Source organism: Syngnathoides biaculeatus, chromosome 22 (genome assembly GCF_019802595.1).
Source record: "Syngnathoides biaculeatus isolate LvHL_M chromosome 22, ASM1980259v1, whole genome shotgun sequence".
Taxonomy (NCBI): Eukaryota; Metazoa; Chordata; class Actinopteri; order Syngnathiformes; family Syngnathidae; genus Syngnathoides; species Syngnathoides biaculeatus.
The window spans coordinates 7,209,236-7,225,119 of record NC_084661.1 but is presented as its reverse complement, the minus strand read 5'-3'; the positions used below and the strand labels follow the sequence as shown (position 1 = coordinate 7,225,119).

The 15,884-nt window shown below is 37.8% G+C and overlaps 1 protein-coding gene across 3 annotated transcripts in view; it reads right to left on the bottom strand.

Annotated features, from left to right (window-relative positions):
* The window catches only part of LOC133495359 (ras-related protein Rab-26), a 49,586-nt gene that overhangs the window by 32,407 nt on the left and 1,295 nt on the right, over positions 1-15,884 (bottom strand). For all 3 annotated transcript variants that reach the window (XM_061809908.1, XM_061809909.1, XM_061809907.1), the window contains exons 3-4: positions 14,647-14,757; positions 732-773 (exon numbers count right to left, since the gene is read on the bottom strand). In XM_061809908.1, the coding sequence (XP_061665892.1) occupies positions 732-773; positions 14,647-14,757 (153 nt within the window). The remainder of the gene's footprint in view (positions 1-731; positions 774-14,646; positions 14,758-15,884) is intronic.

Genomic DNA, 15,884 nt, shown 5'->3' with positions numbered 1-15,884 from the left:
AAATTAAATTTAAAAAAAAAAAAAAAAGCATCAGGCTTACTTACTGTAAATCATTGTTTCATGTTTCATTAGTAAGGTAAGTTTACCAAATATGCAAAGGAATGGTGGAATCATAATATGAGAAAAAGGAGCATTGCATATTTTACAGAAGCATGTTTTCTATTCATTGTCGCACCGTATCAATTTAAAGAAAAAAAATTCAATAGCCTCCATTATGATGTTCAAAGATGTGATTATTAAAGGTGAAATGCCACAATAAGATCAATTAGCGTTATACTTTAGGAAAGCTATGAAAAGCACCATGCGTATCATTTTCTTAGAAACAGGTCTCGAGTGTATGAGCTGGAGCATTCCAGATAATGAACTGACTGATGGACGAGCTAAGATCTTAGTGAAGAAAGAAGCGGGATGAATAGTGTTAGAATTTGGGCAACCGAGCTTGTGAAACCGTCAGGCTTAATTTAATTCATAATCATCCCGCGTCTGTGTCCCTCGCTGATAACGCCGCATATTTGATAGTTGGTGAGAAGTGTGCTATTGCATTCTCGTCTGCTTTCACTCTGGCAGAGAAGACGCTAATTGATGAAGATTAATGAAAGACTAATGAAGTTGACGGTGTGGCTTCTTCGAAATTCCAAAGTAACCTAAGAGCTACAGACACAAGGTACACAAAAGGGAGAATATTTTCAAATTCAATGGTGAATGGATGGATATAGATTTTTTTTTTTTACCTGCAGTTTGACCTTCACGGCGTCAATGCTCATCACCTTATTCTGCAACACACAAAGACAGACACACAAGCACGATCACATGCAATATATCCTTTCAGAATCTAAATGTTTGGACAAACAGCAGCAGGTGATGGAATGAAAAACACATGGGTAAACAAATTGCAAACACAGGTAGAACCAAAGCAGCAAAATTGATGCTTTAAGTCCGAATGGAGATGCTCATATTGGCATTTAACCGGGAATGCATCCAAGGACCCTTTCTTCATTTTCTTTTGAACAACCTTTTTAGAACACTAAAACCTGCAAGAGTAAACATGGCATTTGTAGTCGCAGTGAAATTACTTGCAGACTGCAAGAGACATGAAACAGACATTCATATCGATTTTTTTTTTTATTGTCTTTTCTGGTAGGGCCCAACAAAATACCTGCGATTTATTGCATAGGCTTTCCTTTAATTCAGTACTGGAAGACAAGCTTACAAGTCTCATGATGTAATTACAGGGAAGTACTGTACATAAATTTGGTGGCATTAGTAGCGCAATGGTCAAAGACGACTGCATTTCTCATCGGAAGTCTATGATTTTGTGCTGCTCATGTGTGAAAGCACAACATACTATACACAATGTTCCCTCTTTAATCCCAGGGGTTACGTTCCCAAAAATACCCACATTAAGTGAAATCGTCTAAGAGAAGTTTTTTTTTGTTGTTGTTCATTATACTGTTTTTTTTTTTTGGGGGGGGGGTTTACAGGATGGTTTTTTCATTTACACTTTTTTAATGTACGTAATTTTTAATTTTTAATTCAAACATGTTATTTATTCTTATATGTGTTTTAAGGCTGTTAAACCACACTATAAACTTTTCTTAGACAGCCATTAACATTTTCTCAGATCTAATTTAAACATTCTTAAAAACTTCAAACCTTCATAGATTTAAAAAAAAAAGTACATAACTGTATTTTACAATGAAACTAAAGATCAAAATGTGTTTGAGGCTTAAACATTTATTTAAGAAATAAATATATAAACATCTCTCCATCCATTTTCTTCCACTTTATCCAAGTGTTTTCCTAGAAGAAGAAAAATATATAATATATACAAGGTTGGACAGACAAGAAATTATGAATAGCGACTCACGCATATTTTACAGTTCTTCAGACCAGTTGCTCAGGTGTCCCTTCAGGAGTGAAAAACATAGCTATGGGTTGTTGGTGGTGGTCCTTTTTTTTCTTCTGGGGGACAATATTCTTACAGACATGCCACCTTTGCTAATGTTTAAAAACTGAAGCCACACTTGTGTGGTTCCACTGTAACACCGTGAAGCCAGTTATCAAGGGTGGGTGATCGGGGCGGCGTGCCACCACTCTCTCAGTGGCCCCCGAACTCTGCTGCCAGAAGAGTACATTCAATGGTTGCCCTGCAGCGTTTCGGTGTACCTGCACAACGCGTCACGGCTGGAGCTGCCAGCCGGCCCATCCCCGTCCCAGTTTTTAGACAGTTGTCAATGGTCTACAGTCCCTTAACTAATCAGGACGCAAAACACGATGCCGGTTGTGTCTTAGCAAATTAGGATACAGACCACAAGGCAAATTCATATGCTGTAAAAAAAAAAAAAAAAAAAAAAAAAAAGCCCGGTACACCGCAAAATAAATAAATAAATAAATAAATAAGAACCGGTGAGAATGTTTTGATTATTGTTTCATCAAACAAACACGCATTAATATATCATAATGAAATACTCAGGTGGTAAACAATACATCTAAATGTGTCATTGTATCAGCATTTCCGCATTACTGGCTGCCTTACATGGCTGTATATTTTGTCATTGTGGCTTTTTTTTTTTTTGCTTTTTTTTTTTTTTTTTTTTGCTATAGTGCTACAATGGCTCCAAATACTGGAGACAAATTCCTTTGTGGGTTTTGAGCATACTTGGTCAATAAAGATGGTTCTGATCTTTTCGGGATAAAGTCCATGTATTTTTTTGTGTGACTGATTTTCACCTTAAAGTTTCCCCATCACTTAAGCAACTGCATTAAAAATATACAGCTCTCTACACAATATGTTACAACTGAGTAAAGGTGCTTAGGGCCTTTCTTTAATGAAAAAAAAAACAAAAAAAAAAACTCTTCTACACGGTGACTTCATTGCAATGTAATTTCGTCCGGACACACAATGGAATAATGTGTTTTTGCGCTGACAAGTACTAAACAAAGTCTGTTTAAAAAGAACGATTTGCAGAGTGATGAAGTAGTTAAGTAGAATGGATGGGTATGCAGCATTGGCCGGGAAACAATAAAGGTAGCCTCATTTCTGTCTAATGTGGCTTAATGGAACTGGTGAATATGCATCAAGACTTTTGAAATGGTCACAGTGGAAAACTTTCATGGCAAAGTAGAATAATACTGCTCGTTTGAAATTCACTTCTTGCAGAGAGAAATTAAGAAACAACTGCTTGGGTACATCTAACAATTTGATGATCACAATTTCAGCTTAAGAGAACAGTGGTTGTATACAAAACGTTCTGTGCTTGTCCAAATTTAGGTATGTGGTTTGATTTGCACTTTTTTGGGGGGCTTAACGATTAAGTCCTGTGGGAGTTCTTTGAATGCTTTGTCTGGCAAGGTTGTGCTTGTTGGTTGAGTTGCTGGTAGGAGAATTTTTTTCTTTTTCTTTTTGAAAAGTTTCAAATGTTCCATACTTGAAAAAAAATAGCTGAAATAATAGTTTTCAGGGACGGGGGCCGATGGTAGAAGTCAGTGATTGAAGTTAAAAAGAGTTAATAAACCTTAATGAGAATAGCATCAAGGTCCATTGCTTTTTTTGGGGCACATTTTATGTATGGGCTGTACGGTACATTGTAAAATTGCACATAAAAAGAGAGATAAGGTTATAAATCAAGGTAAAACTCATGCATTATAATTGCGGCTTTCAAGACTTACGTTACGTTATGTAGTTCTCACAGTCACAAGTATTCTGCTTTGGCCATCATAAGATTTTTTTTTCACTGAATTTGAACTAAATAATAACAAAATAATAGAAATCATAATAAATAACTCAGCAATTTTTGGGGGAATAGGTTCCAGTGTAGAATGTACTTTGACAAAGACAGATGTCTTCCATTGCTGTTACGGAGATCAGAAGTTCAGAAACCAAGGAAAGTCATTTGCTCTTATCGGCCTTGGGTTCAACTGAAACTCTATAACGCCGCCCCCACCACCCACTTCGCCCCGCTGTCAAGCGAAGAAGAGCCTGGCAAAGGCTCCACAGGCTTAATAGAAAATCAATAGAATCCTGATCACCCACTGGGTCACTGATTCTGATTAGGTCCAGACTCCGTTTTCTCTGGTCCAGCTCAAAAATCCATAGTAAATCTTGCTTATGGAAGTCCAAATCACAATGAATCATCTATTTTGTGCATCAAAATATATAAAATCAGGCAAATACAATATCTAGACACAATTATGGGTTTGTGTTTATCTTTAGAAATTGTAATAATCTTTGTGCATTTCAGCTAATTGTGTGCTCATAATCTTATTGGTGTCCTGATATATGATGTATGATGCATTCACAAACACGCAGCAAATTAACAAACTGACATCAGGCCCACATCCGGCATTGGTTTCTTACACACCAGACGGTGAAATCAATTTTAGATGACTATCATGTAAGGAGCAATGGATTCTAGTACATGTCTGACATTCAACATTTAGCTTAGGTTTTGTAAAAAAAAAAAAAAAAAGTATTAGCTGAAGCAATCCTAAATTCAAGTGTATAGCATTATACACACATCCATCCATTTTCTTAATTGCTTATCATCATGAGGGTTGCGGGGAGTGCTGGAGCCTCTCCCAGCTGTCAACGGGCAGGAGGCAGGGTACACCCTGAATTGGTTGCCAGCCAATCGCAGTCGCACTAACAATCACACCTAGGAGCAATTTACAGTGTCCAATTAACGTTGCATGTTTTTAGGATGTGGGACGAAACCGGAGTCCCCGGAGAAAATCCACACAGGCACGGGGAGAACACGCAAACTCCAAACAGGGGGATCCAGGATTGAACCCGCAACCTCAAAACTATTAGGCCAACGCTTTCCAGCTGTTCCACCGTGCCACCTTATACACACATATTGCACAGTATTATGCAATAGTCTCAACCCACTAGTAGTTTTGTTGTAGTTTTTACAAGCATTCAATTTTCTGAGAATGTGAATAAATGTGTTCATAAACGATTGCATCATTTCTCAATATGGGATTCGAGGAAGTCGAATTTCCAGAAGGAAAATGCATTGTGTCCATCACATGAACAAGGAGGGAGCCTGCTAACTAACAAATAAATGGACAAAAATTCTGTGTTGCTCAGTCAATTTTGAACTTGGTTGAGGTGGTTACTAAGCTAGGTGAAATTATAATTAGAATCGTAGCCTAAAACCTGTATAAGTATATATCCATCCATCCATCCTTCCTTTTTCTTTGCCGCTTATCCTCATGAGGGTCACAGAGAGTACTGGAGCCTATCCCAGCTGTCAATGGGCAGGAGGCGGGATACACCTTGAACTGGTTGCCAGCCAATCGCAGGCCACATTGAGACAAACAGCCCCACTCACAATCACACCTATGGGCAATTTAGAATGTCCAATTAATGTTACATGTTTTTGGGATGTGGGAGGAAACCGGAGTGCCCAGAGAAAACACACACAGGCACACAGGGAGCACATGTAAACACAGCACAGACGGGGCTGGGATAAAACCCGGGTCCTCAGAACTGTGAGACGAACGCTTTACCAGCTGCCCCACCGTGCCACCGAAGTGTGTGTGTATATATATATATATATATATATATATATATATATATATATTTATTTATTTATTTTTTTCACACAATGGTTAACAATTCAAGCAATTTAAATGGATCAAAATCCGTGAATGGCAATTGGTCCAAGCACTGTATAAGAGGGCTGATTGGTTTGGAAGCTGGCTTTGAAAAAACCTGCATGTGCCCTTTTCCTACTTTCCTGTGCTGCGAACAACTCACATTGTGCTTCTTTCCCTAATCCCACTAATCCTAGATTTGTCACCCTTCCTCGCCTCTCTCCACGACTTCCTTTTTTCTGTTCTGCATTTGATTTATATGCAGAAACGGCCCTCAATTGAATCGTTTTGTATTTAACCTCAAACTATCTAAATATTTCAGATAGGTTGAGGTTAAATACAAAACGATTAAACCCTTTCCTTTAATGATTTCCTCTCTGTTCTCCTACATAAAAGGTCAAAGCATCTATTACCTCAGAAGTATCATATTGATTTCATTAATGGAGGAACATGTCTCCATTTGTCTATGAACAGAAAAACAGATAACTGGATGAGCCCAAATTTTCTTCAATTAATTGCTTCTGGCAATAAAGAAAAGAGAATTGCTGTTCGTAAATACCTGGAGTTATTCTCTTTAAAAAAACAAAAACCATGTCCGAAACTGTGGTGGTCTGATATATTCTGACCTTACTTTCAACAGTCGTATCAAATAACTAAAACTGCCTTTTACCATCTTAAGAAGTTATTCAGAGCATGTGCCAAACAGACCAGGAGAACCTCATCCTTGCTTTTATTTCAAATAGACTTGACAATTGTAATGATCTTCTGACTGGATTCCCCATAAAGAACATTAAACACCTCCAACTCATTCAGAATTCTACTGCGTGTGTTCTGGCCAGAATAAAGAAGTCAGAACATATTACTCCAATTCTAATGTCTTTACACTGGCCCCCAGTCAGCTTTAGAATAGACTTTAAAGTTCTGATACTGGTCTATAAATCACTAAATTGTTTACTGAATACGTGAAAGAAATGCTAATGGAATATAGACCCAGTAGGGATCTGAGAGTTCAACTGACTCAGGTCAAATAGTGGAGCACAGAGACCAAAGCAAAAATGGTGAAGCAGCATTTAGCTAGTATGCTGCACACGAATAGAATCAGTTGGCAGCAGAGGTGACGTCAGCCCCAAGTGTGAATGTTTTTAAATCCAGGTTGAACACTTTTTTTCTCGTGTTTTTTTTTTAGACCATTTCCATCTTTAAAATATACTTTAACTACTACTTAACTACCTTTAAAAGAACTTTGCTTTGCTATCAAGACAAGCCTCAGACGTATGGTGGTGTGGTTTCTTTTCTTCCCAATCTTTCAAAACTAACTGGCCGTCCCTCCGCAATCATCATACACGACCAGCACTGGAACACCAGCTTGTCAACAAACTTATAACATTTCTGCACATGGGGTACAATAAAATGGTATGCTGTATATACCCTATTTCTGCAAATAGTAGGTGGGATCATTTATTTACTTAACTGCAGATGTGAGACAGTCCATTCATTCTTATAGAAAATGAATTTGGGGATATGACTTAATGCTCCTGGCATATTACAATTTATGTGAAGTGAAATTATAGTTTAAAACAAAACAAACAAAAACTATAATGGATAAACGATACAATACAAAATGGCAATAAAATAAGCACTTCTTGTACATAGATGTATTTTATACTCATTTTTGGTAGGACTTCACAATTATCCTTTTAAAGACTGTTCAATTGCAACATTGCAATTGAAACTACAGGGGTTAAAAGTAGCAACCACAAATTGAGTTTGTTATTTACTACTAGTTTACATTTCCTGAAGATAAAAGGAGGAATCTATTTAAGATACACTTTTAATGGATGATGCACCTGGCGAATAACTGGGCCTTGGCATCTAGGGACAAATGCGATTAGATGAAAGAAATATGTTTACTTCCACCCTTCTTTTTTTACTGCACGTACAAGCAGTTGTATACTTAATCACTAATTTCACTTTTTGAGGTGTTTTACCGTGACAGTGAATCTACTGTAAATGACAATTGAAACTAAATACTAGAACTTGTGCTTTTGGAACTCCTCTGGGGGTCAACCTTCAAATTTAGTGCCGTTTGCTTCAGAATTTGGAGCAACTAATAATCCAGTTCAAGTACTTAGCAGATCCTCCCATTCGAGGCCACAGTGTTGGATATGTCAATTCCATTCAAAAGATGGATGGCATAGGGTTGGTTGCTATGTCCTTGTTAAGATACTACTTGTATATTATACATAAAATTCTATCTTCATATAACCATTGTCAAAATATCCCAACAGTGCTGTATCACAAGATACTCTACTCTACTCTTGAATATTCACTCCCATGCTCCATTGGCCTTCTGTTGTTTTTTTTTTTTTTTTTTTTTTAAATCAGGTGTTTTTATGTTTAACCTTCAACTTCATTTTTCTCGTTCCCTTGTGTTATGTCTTCATCTACTCTTCTTATCATCAGTGTGTGTCGTCTATCTCTGTTCACATCTCTATGGTGAGGTGGGAAAGTATAAGTTGTACTAGGTTACAAACGGATATTGTGTAACACTAGCAAAAGGGTATTGGTAAATCACTGTCATTTGGGACATAAAATACTTTGTACCTTAAACCTGAGGAAAAGCTCCTTTTCACATCTGTGTATGAGATAAATATTTATTTCTACTATTCCTGTGGAAAGTGTTGCAAGTTAATGGTCTGAAAAAAACCTTGCTTGGAAAAACAACACGTTAAAGCTTGTTTGGTATCAAGAGAAATGAAGCAAATCCTAAAGAGAAAAACTCAGCAAAACATGTTTTGAAAAATGTCATTAATTGCTTTTTCTAATCAGCAATGAATAAAACAATCATTAAATATTGGAAATCATTATTGTGGGAAGAAAATTTGGATTAGATTTTATTCCAAAATCAGATCAACAAGCCCGAAATGCCTTTATGTACGTATGATATAAACAATAAACTCCCAATTTTTGACAGTTTGTTCCAGAAGCTATTCCCTGCCTGTCAAAGTGGCAATCATTGCTCAAAATGGAAATTTAAAGCCACTCGGAAATACTGCAAGAGTTGCAGAGCTAAACTAAATGGCAAAAATGTTTCCATTTTCAACACTAACATATTAAAATATGTAGAATATTTGTTGTGTTGTTTGCAGGGTGTTTTTAAACAGCCAAAATTGTCCTGACAACCCACTTAATATCTCTAAAGATGTGAAAGAAAACAATTCCCCATTCCAGTAATGAACTTTACTGAACTGTAAAAATGTCTACCAAAGTTCCAAAAAAAAAAAAAACCCCAAAACAAAAAAACTACACACACTACGAGTGTAATAATAATATAGATGACTTTTGGTCACTAATTTTCACGTACCTCTCTGAAATTGAATGGATGCCATAACATTTTCTTAACATAGTGTGGACTTGATTTGAATCACAATGCTGAATGATGGTTGATATAGTCAATCTACTTTTTGTATTTCAGATTGTTACCTAAGAGGTGAGTACGACCTACAAACCTTGGCGAGATACAAACTTGAGACAGCTTCAACACAAAGGAAATTATTTTCAGTGGTGTGTTGATGTCATTTTCAAATTTTACAGCTCCCATCCTAATTGTAATGATCAAATACTTGCAGTATTCCAAACGCCGCCCACCCCTACTCATTAAATTGAATTACCAGGAAAATTATTTGTGTCAGAATCCTGTAGGTAAAACACTCCTCACCATCATATGGAATTTATTTGGCTTTATAATATAAGAATATATGAGATCATATATTTTGTGGATATAACTAGCCAGAGCTGCAAGGAGTGGGAGGTTATCAGTCATTTTAGCATCGGTCAAGTAATACCTGTTTTTGTTTTTCCATTAGGAAAGAAAAAAAAAACAGTTTTTTGTTTTAATTTCTCATTCAAAAAAAACACTATTCAAGCAAGTTTTTCTTTTTTTTTCCTCAAGTTTTTGAGATTGTAGAGTGAAACATGCAGCTGGCTGCTAGCATGGAATAAATGGGTGGCAACAAATGAGGAAAGGCATCAAACATATTGGAACACAACAATAACAACGACAAAAAGAAGAACTATGAACTAGTTCATCTTTGGAACCGTGAACTTACAAACTTCAAAGTTTTGAGTTATGTATTAAAGTAGCTCCTTTTTGGACCAGTGAACTGATCTTTGAAAATGAGCTTTCCCATCACTGTCTGTCAAGAGTGCTGCTGCAGTAGTGGTACAAATGGCAAAGACTATTTGGATGTGAATGAACATTGTCAATTTTTGTCTGCTTGTTATATCACATTAGTCTCAGGAAAGAGAGGAAGAAAGAAAGAAAGATGCTTCTTGTTTGTTGTATCACGTAATATAAATGGTACATCCTGCCAGCTACTGCCATTCTCAAATGCTGATTAAAAAAAAAAAAAAGAAGTTGGGTGTGTTCCATCAATTCTAAGTACAGCAGGACTAAGAATATGACAGTCTAAGTGGATTAAAGTGGCGACTTCAAATTCAGTCTGTTCAGGATCTTAAATAATAAAGTAGTCAATGGCCATGGTCTAATTTTCTCATTGATGCAGTGTTTTAATCTCACTCTTACAGACGGGGTTTTTGTAGGTGCAGACTAGTTATTTCTCTGGTAAATGTTTGACATGGCGGAGTTCTTTTTTTGTCACACTATTTGTCATCTTCCCCGGCATTTTCATTTTTAGAAGCTCGCCATCAGATTGACTTCAGGCTTTACCTTAGCCTTTTAAGACATCACGAGAAGAGGAAGGCACACAAGCAAAAAAGGAGATGAGTTGCATCAACAAAAATCAAATTGACATTTTCTCAGTGGATAGGTTTGGCATTTTTAAATTTCATTTTCCCAGCTTTTAAAAACAACTACTTTACGTTAACTTGAAATCGAGAGAGTTGAATATGTTGCTATGACAAGCGACCGGGACGTACTCCATTCAATCAATAAAAACAGAAAATTCATTCATCAAACAAATCTTCACTGCAGTCTTGCGCGTGCACTGACACACACACACACACACACACACGCACACACACACACGCACACACACACACACAAACACACACACACACAAACACGCACGTATCATCGGGCATCTTTGGGAGTCTGTGCCAGAAAATGTCTCACTCTTACACTGTTATCTTTAAATTGGAGCGCTATTCTTTTGATTTCTTTTCCGGCATCACCTCCACGCAAACAACAATAAATCCCAAAAGGTAAATTCTCATCTTTTGGGAGTGACAGTAGCAGCTTGAAGGTTCACAGTAAGGTTTGTGTTTATTTATGATAAGGAAGGCACATTTTGGCCATTTTATTAAATTTCTTTGAATTAAAAAAAAAAAAAAAAAAAAAAAACTTCCACCGAGCAAGTTAACATGAAGGTGAGAGGTATTACGACAGGTATTTTGTAGGTGTGTTGTTTGTTAGTAAGCAAAATACAAAAATTAAATAAATGTTCACGAAACAATACAGTATGAGAAACGGTGCATGTGCCTAGCAAAAAACAGATAGGAATATTGTACGACCTGAAACTTCCCCTGCTTTTATGATATCATCACTGTCAAGCAAGAATAAGGGTCAAGGGTTCCTGCAAAATGGAGGTTTTGGAGATCTCAGGATTCCGCCCGACACTGGCAGTGATGTGAACAAAAATCTTTGTCAGGGGATATATGCATTTTTTCCACAGTTAAAAACCGTTCCCTGTGCGTTGATTTATCAAGTGTGTTTACACTCAAAAAAAGTCTGTAAACCATACATAAATGCATTTCCATGCAAAGTATGTGTACATTTATGCACAGCTCTCACCGTGCACAGATATATCATATGGGTGATCTTCAGAGGGCAAAGTAGCTGAGAGTAAACCATCCACACATCTGCTGGTTGCAACCGAGTCCTGCCCTCGATTTAGCCTCAAGAGCTTCAATATAGAACTAATCAACACTTTATTGACTATCTTGATCAAATGTGTTTCCACGTTCAATGTCAAACAAAAAAACGCCCCCCCCCGCCCCCCCCCAAGTGCACTAAACACTGTCATCGCTCCAAAGTGAAAATATTTTGCTGAAAAGATCCTGCCAAGAACCCGACACAGAAATTTTTAGTGCTTTGTCTAAACATAGTTGTGGTTGTCTTTCACATGATTCCATATCAAGTAGTCAGGTTCTATTATATTTCACTGGGCGGAGCTAATACTACCTGTGTTTCTGTTTAAACCATCCGTCCCAGTGTATGCAAAATATTTTTCCCATCTCGAACATGTCTGGAGTTTAGATCAGGATTTGAACCTTGTCTTGCTGCAGAAGCCTGGCATCCTTCAGCGGGCAACTGTGATTGAATTGGAATGCTTCCAATACTGAGTGCAGTCAACTGAGAGAGTTGTAAAGCAAAGCAAACTGCCGTGAATATTAACAAAAGGACCCCAAGACAGGCTAATTTTAGTCCCAGCTCGCTCACTGTCTGCAACATTGCCAGCGCATTTTCCTTTCTCAACTGATGACCCTTGCCCATGAAGCTACAAAAAACTGTGAGGCATCTGTCGGCCAAATCAACAAAATATGCTGAATGATGTGGCGACATATTCATTGTGTTGCTGGGTTGTCATGGTTACTTGCTCAACAAAGGTGCCGTGCATTGCACAAGGAAAAAGGAGCGACCAAAGAGATGCGCCTGCCTACATAATCGCACACGTGGGTAATTTTGATTGTTTGCCGGCCACACGAAATGAACAATGGAAACCGAAATCACTACATTAGTGGAACTACTTACTTATGGGCCCCAAAACTGTAATGCTGTACCACAAAAAACAAACTACGGAGAATTAATGAGACGGTGTAAGAATTAGGTGGGTTATGTAAGACGGGAAGAAATAAGCTCCTCACTAGTGATCTTGTCCTATCCAGTCTTATTAGGATGACTGTTCTTGATCATTTTCCTTAGCACATCTGTCTGCTTGGTTTATTTTTAGTTGACACCACAGGAGGGGAACATGCAGACAGAGTAACTAAATTATTTTGATGCTTAATATACTGTATGTCGTCTTGTTCCTTTTTTAAGTTTAATTCATTTGAATACGTATAAAGATAGTGATGTATTCATGATCTAAACTGGCAAAATTGTTTAGTTCTCTTGAATGAAGTGGATCCCTCAATATCTTTAAGAGCGGAAAATATTCAACTCCATTAAATACCTAACACGGTATATATACATACACACACACACACACACACACACACAAATGCACACCGTGTAGTCACCACCACTGTGGATGAATAATTAAATCCAAAAGACTCCTGCTGCAGAGTACGGAGAACTGTAAAATTGCCAACTAGCTGTTGTAAAGTCTGCTTCTCGGCTGCTGTTGAAGTGCCTTTGAGCAAGGTAATATTTGTATGTCCTTCACTCTGACGTCTCTCCTGACATGTCTGCATGTGTATTCTTTCTTCCATGTATTTGTACTCCATGTAATGTACTGCAGTGTGTGAGTTGAATTTCCCCTTGAGGGATTATCATGAGTATAGAAAAAAAAAGTAAATTCCCACCTGGTATGAATAACAATGTGAACAGTCAGGCATAAATATCTGGTTTAGAAGGAATCATCACAGTCTCTTGGAGTCTGAATACGCAATATGCAGTTGCCATGACTCAGTTTTCAACTCAAGGACCAAAAACATGCACTATTCTATTCTCTAGTCTGACTTTTCCTGCTTGTAATTGCTATTGATGTAATGCTGAAAACATTTTTTGAAGTTTCAGTAATAAAAAAAAAAAAGAGAGAGACGAAGAGCCATGTTTAAAGATGGTTAACATTGCCATTTAACTTCAGTTTAAATTCTGTACTTAGGCTGATTGTTTATTTCATTAAGACAATTTAGCAACAATCTAAAATAAGCTTTCAGTGGTGTCAGTTTTATCGGCGCTGTTAGCTGTGGTGTTCAAATGCCTTCGCCAGAGCAAATTTGGTGACCACATATATCTTTCAGGGAACAATAAATAGAAAAACTAATTCAATGAGGCTTTCCCGTCCCCTCTGTCATTATGTAAAAGGTCAACTTCCAAATAGTCAAACTTGAACTTTGTTTTGCTCTCTCCTGCACTCAGACAAAAATAAAATAAAAAAAATATATATATATATATACACTTTTCATTTTCCGAAGTCCTATCGCTTTTGGTTCAGGGATTTAGTAATCACTTTTTGGAAGAAAAGGAGCTGAACGAGAGAAAACGCCAAAACATCCTATTATAGATTAAATGACTTGAGTGCTTACACAGCATGTGAAGAGGCTTCATTTGGGTTTGAAGATTATGTAATTACTGAAGCACAAGTCTATTGTCGTAAGGTATATTCTGAACTATGTGGATATTTTGTGTGCTACAATTTGTTGTAAGCATTGTGGAGATGATTGGGAACATTACAAATGACAAGCAGGACCGATGTTACATGCTTTGCAGTGGGACGTCATATATTAGTGCTGTTATATGCAGTAGCTGTTTTTTTTTTTTTTATATATATGCAGCCATAAACTCTGTGTTAACCTTGTTAAACTAAACAATGATACATTGGATGACCGTATCAATGGACCATGGATGATATTTCCTCATGCAACAATGCCCCCTGTGAATGATTCTGCAATTTCAGTATTAGGAATCTGGCACAAGAATGGAGGACATGGTGGGGGCAGGACACGAAAGTAAGATTGAAAAAGGTCACTGCTTATAGCCACTAACTGAAACAAGTGAGCCCACTTTTAACTGGTATTGTACCTCCCTCCTGTCATATATTCAGTTATAGGAAACAGTTGAGAAAAGTCATTAATTTATTAGCCTTAAAAACATTGTGGACATGGCATAACGCTGCAAAAAATTACAACACCCCACATAAGATACATTGCAAACAAAAGTGTGAGGACATCTCAACGTTATACTGACTAAGTACTGAAACGCGAAGAAGATATGAAGTTGGCTTTCATTTGCAGCTAAAATAATGGCAGCCACTATTCTACAGGACTTTACTGGTTCAGCCCACTGAGTTTATGGGAACTTACCCTGAAGTCAATGCCCACGGTCGAGATGAAGCTTCCGGCTAGAAAGGCTCCATCTTTGAAGCGTACCAGCAAACAGGTCTTTCCAACACCTGAATCTCCCACAAGCATCACCTAAGACACAGGCAAAAAAAAAAAAAAGTGAAAAAGAGAGCAAATCTTGTTAAATACTGTACCTGACATTATGTTTTGTGTGGTTAGGTTGCAGTGTTGGTAATAAACTTTCTTATTTGATGTCCATGTGCACAATGTAACGACACCCATTAAAAGCACTGGAAAAACTGCCCTTCCAGGACAGATGGCCTAAAATTGCATTCAGTAGACTAGAACCACTGCAGGGACTGAGCAACGCTAATGTCTGTCTGACTCACTGAAAAATCAGGAGATGCAGGGAATACGAGTTCAGGCTAGTCTTAAAAGTGGTGGGGGTGTGCATGAATGCAGAACAGCAAGACTGTTTTTCCAGGATCTGGTGTGGCACTGGCCAGCTTGGCCCCTATTCAAGCAAACAGTACCGAACTGGTATGTTTATGTGTGCGGTTTTGTGTGTTATCAGAGTACACTACACTCAATATAACCACAACAATCGGGATTGTCAGAGATGGCGGTTTCTGATACCGGCAGCCGCTACTCATGCATAAATCGGATATGTATCCTATGGGAGTGCAATATGGACATTCGCGTTGCGCTCATCTGACTTAGAAGTCATCAAAAGCCAAAGCAGCAAATAAATCAATGGCGAAAAGAGGAATCTTTGGAACTGATAAATATAACAAAATGTTGGCTTCGGCTACACGGAATCCTTGAAGTTGCCACAAATGATTCATGATGTGACCCGACGCGAGGGCCTGCATTTACTTCCTTGAACACGCTCTCCTCACAGTTGTGCGGATGCGTGTGACATCATGGACACATTTTGTCCACAGTACAAATCACTTTTGTTTTTGGAATGTCAATGTCGACATAAAAAGATCAGATTTAAAGGGGAATTCCAGTGCTTTGCATGAACAATGTATCCAATAGGTCATGTAATATGTACTCTATTTTGACAATGTGATGTTAAATCCTCTCTCTCTGTGGAGTTCCAGGAGCCTTTGTTTACACATGCACTTACGTCCCGCGCGTAGCCCTCCGAGTAGTCAGACTCCAGCGTCATTCCGTCCGAAGAATGTAATGCAATGTAACCGAGCCTTTGGTGCTCACCTTACACGTCACATCCGCGCACGTTAGACAAGTGACTC